Source organism: Oenanthe melanoleuca, chromosome 1A (genome assembly GCF_029582105.1).
Source record: "Oenanthe melanoleuca isolate GR-GAL-2019-014 chromosome 1A, OMel1.0, whole genome shotgun sequence".
Classification (NCBI taxonomy): Eukaryota; Metazoa; Chordata; class Aves; order Passeriformes; family Muscicapidae; genus Oenanthe; species Oenanthe melanoleuca.
The window spans coordinates 10,743,965-10,768,663 of NC_079334.1; the positions used below are offsets into that span (position 1 = coordinate 10,743,965).

Here is a 24,699-nt window from a genome sequence, read left to right on the forward strand (position 1 = left end):
GAGATGGGAGGACCTTGAAAGTGACACAAGACCAGTATTTTCTGTCTGGTTCATATTCTGACCTGGTTGTTTCTTGCTGAAACACCACCACATACTTAGCTTTTCTTTGCCATTTAATTGCCTCTGACACAATAAAATCAGATCTAGGCTAAGCAGGCCACATCAATTTCACAACATTAACATTGGATTGGTGATTGAAACACACCAGTTGTTCTTTTGGTTTGCAGTTTTGAGAAGGAACTGAATAGAACAAGCCCTGAGGCCACAGAAGACCACAGGGTCATGGTTACCCACCTCCTGCTAGGTCAGAGTCCAGAGGCACACAGGACACTTGTTTCTTCAAGTCTATCATGTTTCCCCACCTTTCAAAAGGTTTCTCACTACAGAAGGTGGCCAGGACAAGTCCAGCATTGCTATGACACAACAGCTAGGGACACATTGTCCCCAGGCTGAAAGAGCTGGTAGTTCTGCACTGCCATCATGGGCTCTAACTGTTGCCTTTAGGAGCTGGAACAGAGATCACACAGAGTTAGTGGAAATAAATAGGTATTTATTGAGAGGCCTTCAAAGGCCACACCCTGGCAGCAACAGTGCCACAGCGTGGCCCCTGCCCTGCCCAAGTGGCTCCAAGGTGGATGCAAAAGAGGGCTTGGTCACATGATTTTACATTTTTATAGATTTCAGTCCATTTATATACAGGAGTCAACCATCCAATTAATAGTTTCAAATTGTAAGGTGTCCTCCTCCTCTTCTCTTGGCTGGCCCGCCCTCCTCTTCTCACGTTGTTTATACTTTGGGCCTGGAGTCTGAAGAAACTGTCCTTGAGCCCATAGCTGGTATCAGACTGTTTCACCTTTATCACCCTAAAGCACAACAGAAAGCATACCCAAGCAGAACAGAAAGCTGGGATCTGAAGGCACCATAACCACCCTGCAACCATGAGTGAAGTTCTGGAGGCTGGGTCTCTTTAAACCACCTTTCCACATCAGGAAAATCCTAGTCACACTTGTATCAGAGTGAGCCTGGCTCTGCTTGCCATGGCTTCTTTTAACCCAGACTACACTGGTAAAAACACAAGAGCAAGGAAAAAGCTTTCTCACTCCTTCCATCACTTTAGGACAGATGATGAACAGATGGACAGACAGGTTTAGGACAGATGGGTTTGGTAGCACCAATACCAGATAGCTCCTGGTTTGCCAAGGTCCCAGAAGTGCCAGAGACAGGAGGCATATAATGGATTATCTAAGCAAGAAATGGAAAATTCTGTAGGATTTTCCTGATCAATATAGACACTAAAGAAACAGAATAAACTCCCGGTTCACAACACATCTCAACCCCATCTGCAAAGGAGAAGTCCTGGAAGAAAGCACTCCTGGGTCTCTTGCCCATCCATCCCTCAGTTTTAAATGTTTCCTGTGCAAGAACATGATACAGTGCCAACCATTAGACATTTGTTTTTTCTTCCATTAAGCTGACACACGTTAAGTAGAAATTCTATCATTGCCGTTTATACTTGGTATTAAGTGGCTTGCCCTTGGGAATTCTTATTACAAATTGTCATACAAATTGTCAAATTATGTCCCTTCCTTTTTATTTCAGCAGAAAGCTGGATTTTTGGTTTAGTATATTTTAAAAATTTCAAGTTGAGGGGTTGGGACTAGTCAGAAGCAGACATTCACATCACTTGCACTTATTTTTCCACCAGCCTCACGGAGGTGACTCCAAAGTGGCTATCACCAATAATTGGACTTAAGGGTTTCCATATGCCCACTTAAGAATCCCTAGAGTTTTTTTAGTCTCCTCAACTCAACCCATTTAAATTCAGATTTAACTGACATTGATTTAGGAGTTGGTTTTCCAAGGTGCTGAACACACACCATCAATTGCAGCTGAAATTCTGAGTGCTTGGCCCTTCTCAGTATCAATCCTTCCTGTTTAAAAGAACAAAAAGCAGATTTGATGTTTATTAGAGCCAGACCCATATGCTCAAAGAAAGGGTTATTAACTCCCTAAGTGCTTCTGTAAGTTAATATGTCTTTATTAGTTGGCTCTTTTCAACTTAGCAAGTGTTGTGGAATAGGCCATTATAAATTACAGCAGCTTTATTTGAACTGGCTTCTAGTAAAACATAATACACCTACTGGAAGATTGTTGTATAAATGTCACCTCCTGATGAGCAGTCTGGACTAAACCACAGATTATTTTTTCTACACTACTGCTAATGCACACAAAGTCTTTAATTTGTTTCATGAAACTGGTGCCTGGACAACATTCAGAAGTGACAAATTCAGCAGTAATTCCTTTGTGTGCAGCATCTCAACCATTTTACACCAGCTCTCAATTTGGTACCACATTTGTGGGGGAATAGAAAAAAATACTACATCACTAAATAATTAAATTTATTCTTGTCTCATGCCTGGGCAGACACAAGCTTTCTCTCTGCATGCACCAGTAAAAGGAAGAGATGCTCTTGGGGAACAGGGACAAATCAAGGACTGTGGACACTGCTGAAGGCCTGGGCAAAATCTGTCAGGCCTTTTTCTCAAGTTCTAAGTATTTTTCTCAGGCCATGAAACTTTCTCAGCCTCAGCAAGGATTTTTCCCAAGCTAGAGGTTCCTTCTTTATTGTAAACACAAGAGAAAGAATCATAACAGAGATAAACTCCTGCAAGGTCCCTGAGAAAGCCAATGATTTGTTTGTATTTTGTTTTGCACAAACTGCCTTATTTAAGGCAATGGCTTCTTTTAATAAATTGCTCTTTCTTGCTCTTTCCTGCACCAAGCAAGAGTGTCTTGTTGCTGTTTTTTTTCCACTCAGGAATCCTTTTCATGGCAACAAAGGACTTCAACTTTTTCCGAGGCCATGTAAAATTAGGTAGCAGAGGCCACATACGGATGGATGTAATTGCCCACCTTATTTCCAAAGGCACTACAGCTCTCCTCTTCAGCCCTGGAGATTTACCATCTCCACTTCTACACATATCCCACAGAGTCCCTCCCCATATTGATCCAAATACAGGAAGGAAAATTATTAATAAATATCCAGAGTTAACAAGATTTCAGATTAGTCACCAGCTAGCTGTAAATGCACCAGATGTAGCCCTGATTGCATTAACTCACTGCTGGGAGCTCATCTGTCCTCTAGCTTCTTGCAGACTCTGAAACAGCTCTTGCCACATTACTAACTTGGCCTTTCACACTCATTTAGTGCATCTTTGTCAGAATCTTGGGCTTGTATGTAAGAAAAGGACACTGAGGATGTGACCCTCAGCACAACTGCATCTTCAAAGATCACTCCCTGCACGCTGATCATGTTAACTGCCAGAAGAAATTCCTAGCCAGGTAACAACAGATCACTGGAGACTGGTCTTTAAGGGAAATATTTAATAAAAAGCAACTCAAGTTCCAATTTTCTTTGAAGGGCAGAAGAGGGGTTTGCAGGGGGCCAGGCTTCCAAATGTCACCTTATCCAGGAGAAACAACTGCTGCCAAGCACTTGGCTCTTCCTTGTAGCCTGATCACTACAGGAGAAACATTACTAGCTAAGATTTCCCTGAGCCTTGCTAAAATAGTGTCCTCCAAGGCTCTCAGTGCTCCTTGGAAGGCTCCTGACATCAGAAATAAAACTGAAGTGCACCAGTGTTGATCCTCCACTCTTACCACCTCCATGTAGATCTTCCAATCAAGCATGGCAGAAAAATGGCACACAGGGAAGAAATTAACACTTAGGAGCATCCTTGTCAAACTCCACATTTCTCTCCATCCCTTATAATTACCTTGAAATTGCTACTTTATAAAATTCTCACTGATACCCAAAAATAGTTATATGCTAATAAAAAAGAAGTTTTAGAGCAATAAAGAAAATAATTTTAATCCATGCTAACAGGTGATATTTAAAGTTACAGCTGGTGGTAGTATTTCTGACAGACCAATGCTAAGATGCATTAGTAATAGGCACATTTGGTTTTCTAAAATGCCCTACTTCATGCAAAGGAGATAATTGAGAAAAAAATGGAAGGTGAATGCAAGCAATCACAAGAGGCCATTCATCATTCTGCCTACAATTTTTTATGAATACATTCACAGAACTGCAACTGTGCTCATTCCACACATAGCTCAGGGCAGAGGGATTAATTCAGACAACCTTTATAATTGTTCTCCAGCTGTCAGTCAGCCTTTTTTATCTGCCAGCATGTGTAGACAATATCATTTCCATTCACAATGCCACTCATTTACTGGCATTGAACTGAAATGACGACATTAAGTGAATACTGCAAAAAAATAGGGAAAAAAACATTACGTAAATCCAAAAAGCTGAAACAGTTAATTGGCTGTTTCTCAAACACCCAGAGCAAGCAAGACTGGCTCCACTGATGTACCAGTAATTAAAAAGCTAATTACTATTTTATTTCAGAAAGTGAGGAACCCTAAGAATAACGTAATGAGACATGCAGCTGAGAATAGTAACACTGTTCTCAACAAGAGATCCCTGCAGCAGCATCACCTTGGGAAGGTTTGCACAGAGACTTGTCACAAGAGTAATTAGCTAATTAGAAAGCTAGAAAACACCTCCTTCCCCTTTCACTATCTGAGATCCCAAATATGATTCCAGATTTAAATGGAAAACCGACACTATTACTGTACTTACTTTGATGAAAACTTTTCTGGGCTATGTTAATGAGATAAATTACTTTGGGCCATATTTTTTTTTAAGTAATCCCTCCCTTAATTCCACAGTCTGTTTCAGATACATCAACCTAAACTGAACTTCCCTTTTCATTTGAAACCACTGCTGAAAATGCTGCACAACCTAGAATTGTACAGAAATACAAGTAAGAGAATCCTCTAAATCCCAATGCTTCAAGTGAATGAAGAATTACACTTTGCATTACTTGTGCTAGGCTGAGAAACAAGAGGGTCCAGAGCTACAAAGGGTGATGTTATTATTAAGGACAGTGCAGAAGGGATACTTATACTGATGTCACAGAGTGTGAACTGCAGAAGGGGTGAGCTGGTGGGTGTGCTACACACGTGCAGAGGCACAAACAGCAGAGTAACTCATGGTTACTTACACACAGTCCTCTGGAAAATGAACCCTTGACAGGTTTTGAAATTTGCTGCCAGGCCACTTGGGAAAGAAAGGAGATTCACAGAATAGTCTTTCTCTGTACCAAAGAAGGAATGCATTCAAAAAAGGAGATTTCAAAGGGGAGAGGAAAGAAAAGCCCAGAAATGCTAAACAAAAAACACTGACCTAGCAACATGGCCAGCTCTGTGTTTGATAGGGAGCAGGAAAGGATTGTTCTTATATCAACAGGCACCTCAGAGCATGCCACATAAGGATGGTAAAGCTGGAGGACACTGCTGGAATGCACTGCCACAGGAACACCCACCATTGTTGTAAGTAGCACTGTTAAACTTGATCAAAATGTATTCTGAAAGTTACCATGAAAAAGAAGGTATGGGAATAAGTCACCCCTCACAGGATATTTCTATTCACACTGAACAGCCTGTCTCATGAAAATGCACATTTTAAAATCCATTTGTAGTCTTGTATTCACACATTTATTTAATCAGCTGCAGCAAAGTCAGGAATGTCACCAATACTCACCCAAACACATAGAGATCATATACAGAATTGCTTGAAGCAGCAGTTAGTGCTAGCAGTGTTGATTAAGTCAGTTGTGAGATACAGGTTGACACAAAAAACCCCCCAGAGTTAATCTTGTACTAGTTATGGAAGCAAAACTCCTGCCTCCCAAGTGTTTGGTTTGTTGTTTTTTGTTTTAGTTGTTGTTGTGTTTTTTTTGTTTGTTTTTTTTGGTTTTTTTTTTCCCCAACAAACTAAAAAGCAGTTTAGGTTTTTTAGGGGTTTTTTTTTCCATGAAGTGCTGCTGAAAATCATTAGCTGAACAATGACAACATTCTCTAGCTGCAATTTAAAGATTGTTCAGAGGTCCATCCAACCTGATCTTGAACATCTTCAGGGGTGGGGCATCCACAGATTCTCTAGGCAATCTGTTATAGGCCTCACAGTAAAGAATTTTTTCTTGATATCTAAACGTTCTTTGTCATTTTGAAGTAATTGCCCCTTGTCCTGCCACTCCAGGCCCTTGTCAATAGCCCCTCTCTATCTTTCTTGCAGGTTCCCCTCAGGCACTGGAAATCCATGATAGATCTACATACAAAAATCTGAACATTGCATAAATACAGCACCAGTTGAATTTTAGTCTGCTGATGTGCTATTCAGTGTGGGACACTTCAGGTTTTCCTGTGGATTGGAAGCTTATGTTTTCTCATACAAATTCACAATAGAGCCATGTAAAATTTTTATTTATTGACATAACTTTTGGAGAAATTAATGCTCAGTTACACAAAGAGCAGGAACTCACAAACTGGTATTTTGCCCTGCTTACCTCCAACAGGGATTTCTACATTAGCCCATCCTCTGTCACCCATACTGTAATTTTTGAGCACAATGAGGAGGACTTTGGTTGTTATTTCAGCTTTTCCTCTGATTTCTCTGCATTTTGAGACCAGTCTCAAACATTTACTTCTTATATTAACAGTAATTTAATAGATAATTATAGAGATTAAAATTTCTTGGAAAGAAGCAAATGGAGCTATGATCCCAAATCCTCTCCAGTTCTTCAGGAAAAACTAGATTCATTATTGATGCAGGTTAATCTTCACCCTAAAATGTAAAAGAGAGAGAAAAGGGAAAACAATCAGTCACAAGCACTCTCAAAGTTGGCCAGATTTCAGCTGTCAAGAAAGAGAAAAGCCTTTTGAAATTTGTCTAATACATTAAAATAAACCCCTGATAAAGTTACTATTTGAAAAACACCAGGAAATTCTTTGACAAACATTTATTATCAGATTTTGAAAGCAGACTGTGAAAAGAAAATACTTTCTTTTATTTTACACATAATTACAAAACGTTCTCAGTTAAGTGATGAGTCAATTTAATGTGTCCCCTTCACTGCAGGATTCTGTGCATGCAGCACATATGCAGCATACAAAAAGGCAACACTTACTGCATGTTTTTCTTATGAAGCTGCCATTATCTGGTCCACCCTTGGGTTACACTCCCCAAAAAGGATTGGTGCAACTGTACAGTCCATCATTAACCACTGAGTTCAGTCTACACTTAACCCTAACAGGGTTCCAGTGTTGGTGTAAATACCAAATAAACAAACAGACAACATTTTTTTAAGACTGTGGACACTGGACAGTTTCCAAGAGATACCCACCTTTAGCTCAGTGGGTCTGGCTGAAGATTAAATTTCCATGGCAAGTGGGAAAATGAGGCATTTCCAGGCTCATTTCCTTTCTTCAGTACTTGTGAGAGAGAACCAGCTGTGCTCACTCACAGGAGGAGGAACGTGTGAAAGGCTGTACCCAGCCTACACAAAGAGAGGGTGAGACCATAGCAACCTACATTATTTAGGGAACTAGATGACCAGAGGATTTGACCATATCACTCCCAGGAGCCACCCCAACAAGGATGAAGAGTATGAGCATTAGAGCAGCAAACAAGCCTGAACCACAAACACTTGCTGGTTTTTAAGGGGAATTGCTAAACTTTAAAGTTTCAAAATAAAGGACTCCCAGGAATCCAGCTAAACCCAAAAAATGTGTAACACAGCACTACCTACTACGTGATGGAAGCCACAGAACTTTAATGAATGACTGCTGCTGGGAATCCTACATTTGGTAATGGACTACAGTATCTGGAGCAGATGGAAAAGCTGCAGCTAGAGCTGTAACTACATGTCACAGATTTTGCTTGCAGGACAATCAAGGATGATGCAGGCAGTAATAGGCCTCTGTCCATCTGCAGGAAGCACAAGAAACCTGTCAGAACATGGATACACTATTTGTGCCACACAGCTTGCCAAACACAGCCTTGTAACGTCAAGCGCTGACTAAGCCAAGAAGCAGGGGCCACCACAACAAGGAACAGAAGAAACTGTTGCTCACAATGAGAAATTCTAACTCCATTTCCTCCAGAAAAGAAACCTTTCTGCTGAGAGGCCTGTTGGTGTCACAGCATGTGAAACAGAGAAAGAGGGAAGAAAGTAAGCAGGGTATTTCTGGCAAGATGAGAGAGCTGTGTTTTGTCACGTTACAAGTGCTGGGCAGAGCTGTTCTGGTCACACACCATAACTCCTCTGCATGTTTTCTACATCCCTGATTCTGAAAGACACTTAAGCACCTGCATAACATTTGAAATACGTGTCTAATTACAATACATTGTTTACAATTGAAAGTGGACTGTGTAAAACTAATTCTAGCCCAAAATAATCCATTACACTTCTGGTATGATCATGTTATAAAGTCCAACTACAAGGTTGGCAGAGTATAGTTCTGATCATTTGGCCTATGGTTTTTCTTCCTCCAGAAAATCCAGGAAAAGGAACAGGTAAGGATTGAACATCAACAAAAATCCCCAAACTTAGGGGTAGGCTTTATTGCTATCATTCAGGACAATCTGCAGTGCAGACCTTCAGATACATAGTGTGGATGATGGGGATGGGCAGAATAGGACAACACAACATGAACCCTCATATCCTCCCCATCTCTACTTCAGTGTGACTTAACCTCTTTTAACAGTCTTGTGTGTCTCTGCAACATTTTTAGCAATTGCTAACTAAGTACCTGGTTGAAGGGATCTAAAGAATAAACCTAAAACCATGTGTTAATGTTCAATATACAGGTGCTTAGAATGGAATTCTGAAAACAACTGTGCTGTACACTGAAATATGGTACTTGATTATTTTCAGTGCTTTTGCCCCATCCTGAATCGAGACAATGCTAAACAGACCCAATTAGTTCAATGAAAAAAGGCAACACTCAGTGTAGAAAAGTAATTTATTGTAATATTTATTCTATGAAACAATGCTGAAAATGTAAGATTAAAAAATGCTCCATGCATTTCACAAAATACAGATAAAGACATTGTCATAAACAAAACAGAATAAGCAAGCCAAATCCCCTCTGCAAATCCTGAGCTCCACTCTCTACATTGCATCATATGAATACAAAAAGCATATCCAGGAGTAAGAGCAGTCTGAGGAAAGTGCCAGGTTATCTGCCAGTAACTGGGAAGAGCACATCAGCCCACAAGAGTTTTGCCATCACCTTTCTTACTACAAAACCAAACTAATGCAATTTGCTTTCCTTGCTACCAGTCCCTGGCATTGTCTCTGGCTGGGAAACCAGGACAGCATAGCAGAATTCACACTAAGTTGCTCTCCAGAGAGGTACTAGGGACCAAAATGTAAGTAGCTATGGAAAGGTAGCAGGGCCCAGTGGTGAGAGGGACTGGCTGCTGTTCCCCTCCTGGAAGCAGGCTGCAGGGACATGCCTTGACTATCTTCCCAGGAGCACAGTGGGTGGAAAATGCACCCGGTGGAAGAAGTATGGGCAGAAGCAGTGTCCTCTATGATGCTTGTATCCCCAGTCTGCTCTGTTTATGCTGGATATTGAGTTCTGCACCTTTAAGACTGGTTCTGAGAGCAAAGGGGGGAACAAGAAGTGCGGAGTTTGTTTGCAGAAACTTCACTTGCACCCCCACATCCTTCTCCTGGGCTGTGTTGCCCGTGGCATGGACAGGGAGAGAGCTCTCCTTTGCTTTTAGTTAGTTTTTAGCTAGCTGAGGCAGAGAAGTTCCCTGGACTGTGACTTTTCTTTTTCTTGGAACTTTCAAACCTGCTCTGGACCGAAAACCCAGAAGAGCACCGGGAGCTTGTGTCCATGGCCCACTGGGGCCTGGGATGCTGCATTCCAGTGCAGGAGGGACTGATGGAGACTGAGCGAGCCAAGCTACATCCCACAACAAGGACTTCCTGAATTTGCCATCCCTTCAGAACAGCAAGAGGTTTTATTGTTTAATATTATTCATTTTTTTATGCTTATGAATACTCTGTTTGTTAAATAAACAGGTTTTTTCCACTTTTCTCCAAGGAAATCTTTTGCCAAATCAGTTGGGGGAGAGGCTGCTTGAATCTGCTTTCTAGAGGGACCTCTTTGGAAGTTTCCTCCCAAATTTGCCCTAAACCAGGATGTGCAGGAAATGTATCCAGTACCTCTTTAAGAATCCCAGTCACACAGCAGACACACTGCATTACAGATGGATGCCAAGAGCAACACTTGCATTTAGGTTACAACTGACATTGCTACAAATCTTACTGAAAGCTTTGATCCAGCTCCTTCTTCTCAACCTACAGTACTGGGCTTGGCTTTAGCAAAGCTGTTTTGAGATCCTTCTCTTGCTCTTGTTCTACAGAACCTCCCAGAGTTCCACAACAGTTAACAGCCACATAACCACCAAACACAAAGCCAGCCTAATCCTGGGCTCTGATACAAAAGCAGCCCCACTCTTGCTGGGAATGTCCCAAAGCTGCCATAGCTGTATTTGGGGAGGGCAGTGTAGCGAAAGGAAGAACAAGGTTCCACTTTACACCAATACCTGCTGCCACAAAAGCCCCACCTCACAAAGCCTTAGGAACACCATAATAAAAAAATTTCTTGTGGGGAGGAGCAAAGAGAAGAAAACAGCCTGAGATCTTTTCCCCTGCACCTGGAGATGCATCCACTCTTCAGCATTCTTCCTCCTGCCAGCTCCTGAGCCACCTCTGCTGCAGCGCGGAAGGTTCTGCATCGGCCTCCTGAGAATGATGCACCGGCAGGGGAAGATTGTTATGGTTGAAAAAGTGGTTTTCATGTTGATTCTTGAAAACATAATGCTAGAAACTCCTATTTTTAAAAAATTTTCAGTCACGTGTAATTGTAGCCTGTAGCACAAATTATTATAAAAGTAGAAGATATCGAATTGCCCATGCTACAGCTTAACTCTCTCTTTTTGCATATAGTATCAGGAATATGACTTTGTATCACATGGTCTTTTCACTTTCCAATTCCCAGAAGAAACCTATTCCATTCTCTGCACAAAGCACAAAGGAGACAGAAAGAAGACTCCATAGGAAATCCCATGTTCAGCATTTCTCTCGAGTGCCTGCAGCTAGAATAATGTTTTCTTGGTAAAGTTTTTAAAGTTCAATTATGTTTTATGTGCTCCATTTAGCTTGCATTTAAAAAAACCAGAAAATGCTGTAAGAAATTAAGGTTTTCACAGGTCTCCACAGGCTTTGGTGAAACACAAAGAGTCTTCTTTTAAAATAACTGCCCAGCTTCCTCTATAGTGGAATTTCTGTGTTGTCCATGTAAACATTACACAGAGTCTTTGTACCACCCACTAAGCTCTTTGCTTCAATCAACTATTTGTGCCCAAAAGCACATCCTTATGTTCCTTCCTACACCACAGCCATCCTCCTACACCACAAGAGATGTAACAAAACAGGAATTAATCACAGGCTGGATACTTACAGGGATTGCTGCTGTTTGCCTCTGTCTTTGCAGCCTTGGCAAGTTTGGTTGAGTTCTGCTGTGCTTTGCCTTGCTCCTCTCCAGTTAGCAGGGCTTTTATTTCCGAGGGGATTTTCCCTTGGTCCATGGCCATGCACCACTGCTTGTACTGAAATATGCAAACACATTAGGCCTTAGCAAACTGCCAGGATCACATTAGCAGACAAAACAGGGCTGTAATCTTTACCTTCCGGTATATTCATTTAAGGTCTGAATGTACTGAGCTGAAGCCTCTTACGAAACTGCAGGGCCCTAATGAGCTGAGCACGTGGCCATGGCCACATACCTGGCCTCAGCAAAGCCTCTTGCAGTCAATAAACTGCTACTCAGAGGCAGCCCTAGACAGAATACTGTAATTATTAAACACCATGGAACACTCTGTGCAATTTCTCGCTGCTATGCGAGAATACCGTTCCAGTTCATGGCCTATTAAAAACAAATATTTCACATGACTCTGGGGCTGATGGACTATTAAGAGGTCCTTTCCCATTGCGCAAGGCACAGTGGAAGCACATGTGCCTTATTCCTACTTCCCTCTTCTTAAATCCTTCACTGTCAAACCCTGAAGCACATCAAAAACCTGTGGCTGGTTGGCTGGCCTTTCACCTGATCCTAAACCTGCTGACTTGTAGTGATTAGCCCTGCCCATTTAAACAAACCTAAAGCCAGGTCAAGGCAGTGTCCTCAGTGCTGCTGATATTTCAATGACATCAATGTGTCTGTATTTCCAGATGAAACATTCTTCTTGGTTAATGCTGCTTATCTGGCCAAGACCCCCATCTTACACATCCTAGAACCACCTACACAGACACCATGCTGCAAGAATCCACCTCCCCAACAGAGAAGCAATGACACCCTGTGGATATATGTCTGCCCTTTGATATTTCAATAAATCTTCCCACAACCTACCTCTGTCAAAGGTTTTTCAAAATCAAACATTTAAAAGACAACAGACTCAAACAAAATGGCACTTTCTTCGCTTGCTTCCAGTTCAGAACTAGCAGACAGAACTCATATTCTACACACCAAAGCAGGCAAACAGCTGGATGCATCTGATGTTTTGATACCTCCTGGCCAGCCAAATGCCACTGTCAGTCACTGTGCTCCCAAGAACAAGTGTTCAGGAGGACAGGTCCCACATAATACTGAGGGTTAGGTTAAATGAGAGTTCCTTACCATTTCAAGCTCTTCTCTCAGAGCACAGATGGCTCGCTCTCTGCTTGAAACCAGCTCTTCCAAGTACTGGTACCTCAGCTTCTTCCTGGCTCTGCACTCTCTTGCACTCTGACGACTTCTTTCAAGTTTTGCCTTCAAGTCTATTTTGGCTGGTTTACGACCTCGTTTGCCTGGTTTCTTTACCTTGCCTCCAACCACCTGGAAAGGAAGGGCACAATAAAATCCTGTCTGCAAAGGTAATGCTGGAACCATGTGACTGAAACTACTAGGAGTCTCAAGAATAAAATCCTGAATATACATTCTGGAGCAACAGAGTAAATAAGAATGCTGAGCTGTGAAGTTTTCAGGACTCTCTCCAGTAGCTTTATTTTTCTCTCATACTGGGGAGCCCAGAACTGAACACACTACTTCAGGTATCTACAAGGGTATCTGGGTATTGAGGAGGCATAATCGGCTCGTAGTGAAATTGCTTTCATATCACCAACAGCCCCTGCTCTAGCAGGTCTCAAAATATTATATTATAGAAATTAACACTTCAATTTAGGAAGAAATGTATGTTTCTATCAATATAATGCAAAACTTAGTTTTACTGCAGTCAACAGTTTCAGTCTACTCTAAATTCCAAATTATTCACTTGGGCTAGATTTCTTTCAAAGGAATCTTGAGGAGTTTTTCTAAACAGGGAACTCAGTCACACTGAGCCCTATCTCTGTTGCCTCTGCTCCAGTAGGACATCACCACTGTGGCCATGTTCACCTTCAAAGCATTACTCCACAGCCTGGTGACTCTCCTCACACAACCTGTCAGTGCTGAACTCTCCCTGTTCCTAATGTAGATGCCCCTTACAGAAATGTAACTCCCTAGTTTCTTGCCCTATGGAATGCAGGTTTTGCAATCACCTTCCCCTCTTCTTTGTGGCTCCTTTTTTACAGGTCTGAGAGCTTGTCCTGCTACAAAAAACAAAAAAGACAAAAAAAAAACCAAACCAAACCAAACAAAAAAAAACCAAAAAAAAACCAAAAAACCAACCAAACAAAAACCAAACAAAAAAACCCCAACAAACAACAACAACAAAAAAAAAAAAACCCCAAACCAAATAAAAAATACAAACCCCAAAACAAAACAAAAGTTTCCTCTGTGTTTCCCCACTTAAATATTTTACTGTTAACATGGGGGCATGGCACAAGAAAGTCTTAAATATGGTCTGAAGCTTAGTTCACTGGTCATTGGGCAGTATCACCCAGTGAGCATTACATCAGCCACATACCTCAACTCTCCTCTGAAGTGAGGATTTCTCTTTATTTGCATTCTGACCACACTATTTGACTGGAGGGGGTGTGGAGAAATACACCTAACACAAACACCTGCATACAAGAATTTCACTGCTGCCTTACTACTTCACCACCCTTGGATACAGACAGACTTTTTCTACTGGGCAGTGTTCAAAATACCAGAGTTCATAATTAAAAAAAAGAAAAAACTTTTACTGTGAAAAGCTACAAAATAAGTCATTTTTAACATTCAAAGAAGTCACTTGTTCTGCAAACTTAGCAAGCTGCAATAAAAACAATAACATAGTGAATTGATGTGCCAGAATGAAGAGGGAAAAAAAAGGATTATACAATTGAGCCTATTCTTTCTTTGGAAAGTGAGTCAACAATCACATGCCAACATAATCCTACCCTCTCTGTATTGTCCCTCCTGATTTATTCAGGAGTAGCTGCCTGCCATAAGCAAATGAAAGAACAGAAAGTACTTAATGGACATCTATGATAATGAAACAAACACAATACATTCAGAAAGCAAAGAAAAAAAAAATAAAGCTCTTTTACACTTGAACTGCTGAATACAGTTTAAATAATTCTTTACTTCATCAAGGTACTCCCCTTAAGATTTTCTAGCCCAGAAAAATCTAATGTAGTTCAAAGTGAGATAAAACTAACCAGATGAGGCCAAGGCAGGGGGCAGGAGCTCTAAAGAAGGGAAAGTGACTGTCCTCTTTCAGGCATGACAAGTTCTGTCCTCTCATGGAAACACTCCTGGCTATGGATGCTGTGATCCATACTCCCAGCTCAGCAGAAGGTAGAACCACACAGAATCTTCCCAGGTGGGGCTGTAGGCACTCATAATTTGCTATCTCTGATAGACTGATGGGTATTACATTATACACACTACAGCCAAAGTACTTCAGTTTCCAAAGACTTTTAGCACCTGAGGCTTTTCTGTGCTAATGCAAGGTAGTTCAAAGTAAATCTCTGAATTCAAGAGCCAGATAAGGTCTTGTAGAGACATACACTGACTGCAGCTCTCTTAAAAAACCTTGGCCACTCTGGGTTCTGACCTCTAGAATTCGAGTGAGGGGGCACTCAAGGCGGGAGCCCCAGCACAGCCCACACTGCTGTGTGAATAAAAAAGTACCTTGAGTCCTGATTCTGCAGAGGACCATTGACAGTCATGCCCTGTCTCCAAAGCCTCAGGCAGGTGAATGGTTCCCACCACTCCATTTCTCACAATCAGCAAGTTAAAGACTGCTTAGCACAAGGCAAATACATCCTGGATCCACCATGATCCATAAATTACTTTCCCTATGGTCACTCCAGGGCTCTTTCTACAGACAGGTGTGCCAACTGCTCTCCCTCTAAGGTATTTTACCACTGCAGCAGCCCTGCACACAAGCTCCCTTAGGGCAGGAAAAAGGCTTGTACCTCTTCAACCATTCAACCATGGTTACTTGCCAATGCTCCAACCACCAGGACTATGGAGATAATGAAAAGCTTCCTTCTCTTTTGACTCTAAGCACTAACACCCTAATAATCTGCCTTCACACTAACCCAAAGCCTCATACTATCTTTAAGCTCCTGCAGCTCACCACACAATTACAGATCACCCTGCAATGGCAGAAATGCTAAGCAATTTAATCAAATCCTGCAACCTCATCAGTTTTTCCTCACCAATATTTAGAAGCTCCAGCTGAGGAGAAAGAGGCCTGAGAAATCCTTTGCCCCCAGCCAGCATTACCATATCTCCCTGGCTTCTAGTCCTGTTTGCCTGCTCAGTTGCTATGCTGATGTGACAGAAAGAAGACAAAGCAGAAGTGATGGTTGATGTTGAACATGGCAACAGACCAAGCAAACATTTTTTGTCCCTTTGTACTCCTCTGGAGTTTATAAAGAGATGTGATCTATTAGCATTCAGCAGTGGAGATTTGGGTTTTTTTCAGGGAGTCACATTCAGCCAAGACTCAGAACAACATTAATCATAAAACTTTCCATAGAAATATTAATAAAGGCATGCATTAGTTAGAGATCTGACCAAGCTTCCATTTCAGTTCACTCAGAATTCAGAAAACAGAAGAACATAACTATTCTCTCAGGCACATGGTGTGGTTTTTGGGGTGGCCCGCACAGGGCTGGAATTAGACTCAATGATCCCAATAGGTCCCTTCTAAGTCAGCCTATTCTGTGATTCCACAGATATTTCCTTTTAATACCCCACTTTGATCATAACCTCGTTCTTGCCTCCCATCAGTGTTCAGGCACAAAGTTATATGACCTGGAATTGGAAATAGCTGCAATTACTTGACCTGATACAGAAAATTCCTCAGACTTCTAGATTTTTCCTTAGAAGCATGCAGCCCATCACTCCATAATCCTTGCCAGAATGCACAGCAGTGATGTCCTTCTCAGGAAGGAGATGCACGCAAAATACAGCCACTAGCATTCAAAGCCCTGAGAAGCTGAGCCACTCAGATAGAAGACTGGGACAAAGTTGGCCTCATCATAATATTTGCAAGCTGCAATCAATTTAGCAGATTAAAGCAACACTACCCCAGGCACTGCTCAGTTTTTCTTATGAAAATGCTGATCACATTGACCAGGTCAGCTTCTCCCAGAATCTCTCAGCTCATTTACCAATAAACAAGCAGCTCCATCAACCAGTGCTTGAGATCCATCTTAAGCAAACTCTTTATTGCACTGGCAGCTGGAGGTATAGGTGTGCAGAACTTAACGCAGCATGGAAATGGTACTCATCTACATTTATATAGAGCCATAAAAATGATTGGTAAGAAATAAAACCTAAGTGCTGTATTACAGCAGAGAGGGGAAGAATCTATTCCCATTTGCAAATATTTTTACAAAATCAGAAAGCAAATGAAGCCAGACACAAGTCTGCTAATAAAGATGAAGTTTTCTGATCTTCCAGTTCAAAGCATACCACTCACAGTAGCAGTACAAAACCCAGCTAGAGAGCACGCTTGTAATTCCTCCATTTCGTGACATTTCATATGCTCAAAACAATTATTTTACTTTCACTGGCAGACAAAATGCATCCGATAATGATCCAAAAATGTAAGATACTATTTAGTGAGCAAACACGATCTAAGTCTTAAGCAGATGTGTCAACAGAAATGAATCCTAAAACTCACACCATACAAAGTGCTTCATGTCCTAAGAATGCCATGTTCAGCACAGATGGATAAAGAATACTGTCTGTCTTTGCTGCAATGTCTGTTTTAAAAAAGCATGGGCTAGGACTAAATATGAAGTTTTCATTAAGTGTCATGCAGGCACCCAGATGGGTAAGTGCTAAAGTTCAGGGCAGCAGTCACTCAGATGCTACCTTGCCACTTCACTGGTGACAACCTGCTCTTCACCCAAGGAAAGACTTAGAGCCTCACACAGGAATTACATCCACCACTGTGCCCTACACATTCTCTCAGTTCACACTAACAGAAACCAGGCACTTTTTAAAACCTGTCTCTGACAGAACTCAGGCTCAGGGATGGTCAGCTAACTCTACCATGTGTATCCTCCCAGCACACTGTAACAATGAAATAAAACTGTTCTAGCTGGTTTAGAGGCTTTAATCTCCTCCATTTCACTCACTCCTTGCAAATATGAGTAGATATGTCATCTGAACAATGCTGAGCAGGCGCTTCTTAAAACATCTAATGATTTGAAATTGCTCATATCAAATTATAACCAAAGCTGTTAAGGTTTTGTATTTCCCAGCAAGCAGTAATGAGAATGCTTTATGTTTGGACATTGCAATAAATGGATAGTGTGATGCTGACTCTTGTGAATGCTGAATGTATGATATGAGGTCGAAAGAAGTTTTGTTAATATCTGTTTTTTATATACATAAGTTTTGTAATGTTGAAAGTCAATCTCCAACCATCGGGAAGGTTGAAGCAGGAAGGACTGCAGACTGAGCAGTGACATATGCACAAGTGTGGGGAGGGCTGGCTCACCAGGGGCTTGGCTTACCACTAGAATAGGTAAAGGGATGTTACAGGTGTGGGCAGTGTGCCTCTGGCTGCTGCTAAGCACTCAGCACTGTTCCTTTTTCCTTATTCAGTCTCTTGTCGTGGTTCAAGAAACCTTTTAAAATTTTAAAAGGTGAGACGTGATTTCTCACAGACATGATCCTGGGTGGAAGACTTCTCCAGTACACTGAGAACCTGCATACTCTGAAAAAGCCCTGAAGGGTGAAAACATAGCAGCCCACCACCTTAACAACTGAGGGCATCTCCACAGCAGCTCTGACCCTACTGTGGCATTCAAAGCATCACCCAGAGCTGACTCCAGGACTGCCTGGGAGATTACTCTTTCTCTGATTCCATCAGTCCCACCAGCGAGGGTCACAGGCTACAAGACAGCTCATATCCAAAGACCCCTCAAGCTCTGTATTTGAAACACCAGATTACACATCTGGCTTGCTCCCACACTCCCTCCAAGGGGCACCTACATCCCCACTATTATGACTCAGGACCACACAGGACTGAGTATTTGATGTCTCACAGCCAGGCTGTGTGGAAAGCAACCCAGCTCCTTGGGTGTAGCCCTTTGCTGAGAGCCTTCTCCCGTCCTAATACCAACTGTTCCCTCAAAAAGGAAAGCTGCATGAATACCAGAGCAAGACATCAACAGTTGCTGGATCCATAAATATAGTAATATATCTTTTTCAGTGTTGGCTAACAAGAGTTATCAACTTCTTACCCTAGCCCTCATTCTCTGCTTCCCAATGCATATAACAAACACATAATGTTATATGTAGTCTTGTAAACTAGCCAAGAAGTTTCACCTTTAAAGGCTGAAGCCACCATAACAGAGCTTCTCCTTTTTCCTCTGTCCAAATACTTCAGAGATGCAAAGTGTTGTTTTAACAGGAATTAATTGCCAAGGAACAGCTACATTACTAAACTCTTTCCCTTCCAATAGCTCAAACCACAGCAAGAAGTGAGGCCAGTACTTGAACACTTTTAAATCCTAGTTTAAAGCAGTTCTAAAGAAGAAAAGGACTTCATGTTTTGGGTTTTGTGTTTTTGTGTGTGTGTGCATGTGAATAATTTAAGAACATCCTTCCAAAATGAAACAAAATGTTTCTAGATCTGATGTTAAGGTTTTCTACCTCTCCCTTTATTTCTTGCAATTTCCTTCCAATTCTGAGGAATGTGTAAACAAGAACCATTCTTCTAATGCTATCTTAAACCAGATTTGAATAAATTAAAGTGCACTATGAATTGGGGAAAACTTTGCAGCCTACAAGCTCAATTCTAAATTCTTTGTGTCACAAAGATGAAGGCAAACACTAAACTTGGCTGCAGGCAGTTCTAGAATGGTCACTACACTACCAACACAATTTAGTTGATTGAGTTTTCACAGGGACAGTCCTTTCACAGGCCAACCCCCTCAGCAAGGAAGAAAGAGTGACTCAGTGGAATTCTTAGGAGATTTCAAAGACATGCTGGCTCCAGTTGTAACTACAGTGGCCATAAAATGAGGTACAAATAGTGCTTGCCTCATCCTGACACAGCAACCTGCAATGGGAAGAGCCCTCCCAAGGGAAATGGCATCTCTTGAACAGAGTCACCAAACCCTCAGGGTGACCTGTGGCCTCATGAACTATAAAAACTTAGGAGTGAAGATAGCAAGAAGAGTGAATATTCCCTTGTGAATATTCCCTTCTGTTGTTTTTTTTTTCTATTCAACTCCACATCAATTAAAACAAATATATTTGACTTTCTGACTGGGTAAATAGATTTATTTTATTTAGTAAATGTGTCAAAAAATGTTAAATGTTTCAGGAAAAAAAAAAAAAAAAAAAAGGCAGACTATCAGAACTCCACACAACACAATCTTAGACCAAAAGTTATTTTTACATGAAAATCTGGAAGCTGGGTAGTAGAAATAGCCTAAGTCTGATGGAGGAGAACACAAAAAGAAATAAAAATCAAATAATGCTCATGAACTATATATGCTTCCAGAACTAAATCTTCTGGATCTTCTAAACTACTGCCCAAATTACACAAACTTTCACACACTTCCCAGAGTTGTGAGACATCAGTGATGCAAATTTCCCCCAACCTCCTTCACAGCTTTCAGACAAGGTGTTAATAAAATAAAATTGTATATCTGCTAAAATAGCAGATCACCATAAACCTTCCATAGCCTTACAATCTATTCTGCAGATTGTGGATTGCCACATTACTGATCACTTCTAAATTTCCTTATTCCATAAGAAATTGTGTTAAGTATTTTTTTCCCCTTTTGAATCAAGGCAGATAGTCATGGGCTGTGTCATTTTATTCTGGTAAAATTCCAGTGGTGTCTCTAGCACGACCCCCAGGATAACCCATTACCAGCACTCCAGGGAGCTGAAATACCAAACTCAGCTGAGATCTGAGCTGCCAAAGGCTGCCCTGAGCAGACAGCAGCTGTCCCTGCAGGCCTGCTTTAGGCACAAGCAAGGGAAGATGTGCTCCTTGTGCACCTTCTCCTGCTCGGCTCTGCTCAGCTGGAAGCCCTGCACCTTCAGGGATGCCACTGTGCTGCTCTCATGAGATTCCCCCAATGCTGGAAGCATCCAAGCTCCAGCACCCAGTACAGGGTTGCACCCACGCTGCTGCTGCTGCTGCCCTCGCACCTCGCCATCTGTGCACAGTGGCTATTTATCTAATAAATCCAGGGTGCATGTGGGAGCATGAGCCACTGCACCACACCACGGTGGAATCCAGCCTTTGGCCCATGCCTGGAGCTTTAAGGAAAGACCAGCAGCAGCACCGAAGCGCTGTCTAAGGAGGCAGGCTTCCTTCCTGGCGGCTGCAGCAAGCAGAGCCCCTCAAGAGCAGATTTCAGAAGGCTCCCTGCGCCAAGAGCCTCACCGGCTGCCCTCGGCTCCAGCTCCCGGGTGGGCCCGCAGCCCCTTACCTTGCTGTCATCCATGTGTGCCGCCAGCCCCGATCAGCCCGGCTGCAGCCCCTGCTCGAGGAGCAGCCGGAGCCGCCCGCCCGACCGCAGCCCCGGCGGACACCGCCGCTCACAGAAGCTCAGGGCCGCCCGCGGCCGCCGCCATCACCCGCCGCCATGTTTGTTTACAGCCGAGGGGCACCGTAGCGCCGGCAGAGCGGTGCACGCTGGGAAGTTTAGTCTTGTTCGGCCCCGTCGCCATTGGCCGCCGCCCTGATGGGGTCGGAAAAAACTACAACTCCCAGTAGGCCCAGCCGAAGAGAGGCGCGATGATTGGTGCTCGCCTCCCCGGCCGGGCGAACTACATTTCCCAAGAGGCTGCGGGCACTCCCCGCCTCACCTCAACAACTGTATTTGTTTTTTTGCTGGTGTTTTGGGGTGTTTGGTTGTTTGTGTTTTCTCTGGACACTACTGAGTTCCCCCAGCCTGGAGAAGCCGTCGCTGTAGTCCTTTGAGAATGCTCAAAGGACTTTCTTGGAGACACAAGGCACAGATCGAATGTTGAATGCTCGATGCAAAGCCGGGCCATCGTCCTGTGTCTGTGCCTGGAAATGAAGCCTGTGCTGGCTGGAAAGACACGGATACCCCAGTGCACAATTCTCTTAAGCATGGCCCACGTTTCAAGCTGGCGGTGAAACCTGAAGCTTGGTGTGTTTCATGTTGCTGCATGTTCCTTTTTATTCATGCAATTCTAATCGCAGGAGTTTCCCATGACTTAATCTCTCTTACATGCAATTGTTAGGGCTGAAGGCTTTGTCATGGGATTTTCCCCCTGAATCACAGACCTTCCTCTTGGAGGAATATGCTTGCTAGATAAAGCACTTTCCAAAGCTTTTTTTTTTTTTTTTTTTCCCTCTATAAGCTTATATGCTTCTCATTTGTCAAAGACAAGGCATTTTGCACACTGCTTCCTATCTGCTCGTCCAAATACAACGAATCAGTTCTGGCAGTTCCCCCTTGAAAAAACAGTAATAAAAAAATCAGGGATGATCAGTGTGTTAAACAAGAAGCATCAGCCAATAAAGTGGAAGGAATACTTTGCTATGGGCTTGTCTCCTGTGATGGACCCTCACCTTTGCCTTCAAATTCTTCCCGAAGGTGGTGGGGCGCCTCAATACTGCCCTTGGCACTCTCCTGGGCCGTAAAGCTGCCTTTAAAAGGCAGCTGGGGGTTTCCCCGGTGAAGGGAAATATTGAGTGGCAAAGAGCCAACATAGCTCGCTTAGGCAACTCTCTGTTGCAACATGAGTGGAGGGAGGAGATTAGACAGAGCCCTGGTGCTGATTCAGAAAGGCCAGAATTCTTTTAACCAGCAAGTTAAAGTTATAGCTGCATCTTTTCTTCCCACTGGATTGCCCCACAATATCCATCCTGCTTTTTATCGCGTAAGAAGCACAGCTCCCAGCTTCTGACCAGGGTAAAGCACAAGTTCCCTGCCTCAGCACTTAAGAGCTTCTGTATATTAGCAGGGAACAACTCAAACTATGCTTTTCAGTCTGCTTTTCCACCCTGGCTCTGCTGTCCTCCTGGATGAATTTGGACATGTGAGCTGAGTGGGAGTCTGTCAGAAAGAACAATTGTGAATGGAACTGAGTAATATGTGTAATATTCACATACAGAGAGAGCATAAGATTATGATGTTTTATACTGATTTTAGCAGTTTAAACATTTAAACCATAGTGATGTACACTGTCCTGGGTTGGTGTTTTGTCTGCTCCTCTCCCGCTCCCACACCTCGCTGTCTGCATGGAGCTGCCGCCGGTGCCCTTTTCTCCCCCCCTGTGGGGGGGTGGTGCCCCGGGGCCTGGGCTTGCTTGGCTTGCCCTGCTGCTGCTGCTGCTGCTGCTGCTGCTGCTGCTGCTGTTGCTGCTGCTTGCTGCTGCTTGCTGCTACCCCAGCCCCGCTGCTTTTGCCCTATTGCTTCTGCCCCGCTGCTGCTGCTGCTGCCCCGGCTCTGCCCCGGCTGCTGCTGCCTTCCCCTCCCCCTTCTCTCCTTCAGCTCCAAGATCTGTACCGGCTCCGGACGGGACCTGAGCATCAGAGACTGCCTCCGGAGCCTGCCCAAGAAGCTTCTCGCCCTTCCCAGCAGCGACCGTCTCTCACTTCGGTGAAAACAGTTCTTTTGTCATCTGGGATTGTACTTTCCTGTTGCTGGGAAGTGTTTTTTTCTTGTGTTTGTTAATAAACAAGTTTTTTCCACTTTTCCCCCCGAGTAAAATTCTCTCCGAGCCCAGTGGGGGGGAGGAATTGTGAGGGGGGTTTAGTCTGGGGGGCTCCTCTGGAGGCTTTTCCCCAGTTTTGTCCTAAACTTGGACATACACCAAGGAAATCCTACCTTGTGTTACATTCAGTGTCACATATTGTTCTGTGCAATAACTATTGGCAGGTCCTTGATGAAATTAGTAATATTTTTTAAAAGAAGGATTGTGCTTCTGAAATCCAGAGAGACTTTGAGGAAGATAAATAAAGTGAGTTCGGCAATCAGGCAATAGCTTAAAAATCATTGCTTATGTCAGTGTGACTAAAAAAGAGATATAACTCACAGAGTGATTTTGCACCATGTGCTCATATTTCAACACATCCCAACAGGGTGTTTATTCTCCCTAGATCTGTAAATGTGTTAATTCAGGCAATTCAAAATCTGTTCCTCTGAAATCCTGCCTGAAATAAGAATAAATCTTTTGGTATCAAGCATTTTGCTGAAATTGCTCCACTGTACATTTGTGGAGTCTTTAGAGATTCAGAGCCTTTGAGATGAGTTCATGTATAGATGTGAAGGCAAAGATAAAGCTAAGATATTCTCTTGTTTGTTTTCCAAATGTACTGAGATGTTAATTGCTTTAATAGAGATGCTAACTCATTTGCCATGGGACAAAGACTGTGCAAGAATAGCCTGTCTTTCAATCCCTTGGGGTTTGGGTTTCTTTTTTGTGGAACTGATAGAGAAATTGCACTTTTCTGCATCCTTTAATATGATACCCAAGAAATGTTTCTGGAAATAGAAGAAAATCACTGTCTTTCAATTTGTAGACTCTGCTCACACTGAGACAGAGAACACCTTTAACTTGTTATTTAAACCCCTCAGTTAAAGTATTTGTCACTGAAGAGTGACCCAAAAAAGTTTATTTACCTAATGTTCTATAGATTTATATACAGAATATTATATAATAGAATAGAATATATAGAATATATATATAATATTTTATATAACTAGGATAAAAGCATACCAGTTTGTTGTTAATTTGTATTTTTTTCTCACATTACAGAAATCAGCTATATGTGCTAAAGACCTGGAAGACCTGGCAAACACATGAACAGCATAGTGTACAGTGATTGATCACCTGGTATGATTAAAAGAAAATTCTGTTTAAAACAAATGTTTTTTGAAAGTTGATTTTTAAAACCTAATCAGTGTTTGAACAAAGCACAGCACATTGGAAGCCTGATCTGCAGCTACTTCCTAAACACTGTATAATTAAATGTTGATAAGGGGGTGACTCTCGTATTTGCTAAATTCTACTTTGTGACAAGATGAGTGCCTTCTGTAGTTGCAAATGCATGAAGTCACATCTACAAGGCTGTTTAGCTATTGCAAATGTACTTCTCAAGTAAAATGGACTTGAAATAAGATAATTTGGAATAATCAGCTCTTGTCCTGTGCATACACAGAGGCAGAAAAGTTACTGCTTTATCTAGCTAAACTAACTTTCCCACATAAGCAAAATCTTGAAACAGAGCTCATGATGCTTTTACTATTGCTGAAGAGTATCTGTGAATTAAAGTATTGCATGAAAATGCTTATGCTGCAGTTGGAAAAGAGCTACTTCATATTTTCTAGCTTGTGG

General features: G+C 42.4%; 1 protein-coding gene across 3 annotated transcripts; it reads right to left on the reverse strand.

Moving 5' to 3' along the window:
* Positions 1 to 6,316: 6,316 nt before the first annotated feature.
* Positions 6,317 to 21,065, reverse strand: CREBL2 (cAMP responsive element binding protein like 2). Of its 3 annotated transcripts, none has more exons than XM_056481918.1 (4): positions 20,817 to 21,005; positions 12,607 to 12,804; positions 11,392 to 11,539; positions 6,317 to 6,694 (listed from the first exon to the last, which is right to left on the reverse strand). In XM_056481918.1, the coding sequence occupies exons 1-4, from the start codon at positions 20,829 to 20,831 to the stop codon at positions 6,690 to 6,692; spliced, it is 366 nt and encodes a 121-aa protein (XP_056337893.1). In that variant the 5' UTR covers positions 20,832 to 21,005; the 3' UTR covers positions 6,317 to 6,689. The 3 variants fall into 3 exon arrangements, with proteins under 3 accessions (XP_056337893.1, XP_056337895.1, XP_056337894.1); XM_056481920.1 differs by lacking the exon at positions 6,317 to 6,694 and adding an exon at positions 8,857 to 10,673 and having other exon boundaries at positions 20,817 to 21,065; XM_056481919.1 differs by lacking the exon at positions 6,317 to 6,694 and adding an exon at positions 8,857 to 10,761.
* Positions 21,066 to 24,699: the final 3,634 nt, after the last annotated feature.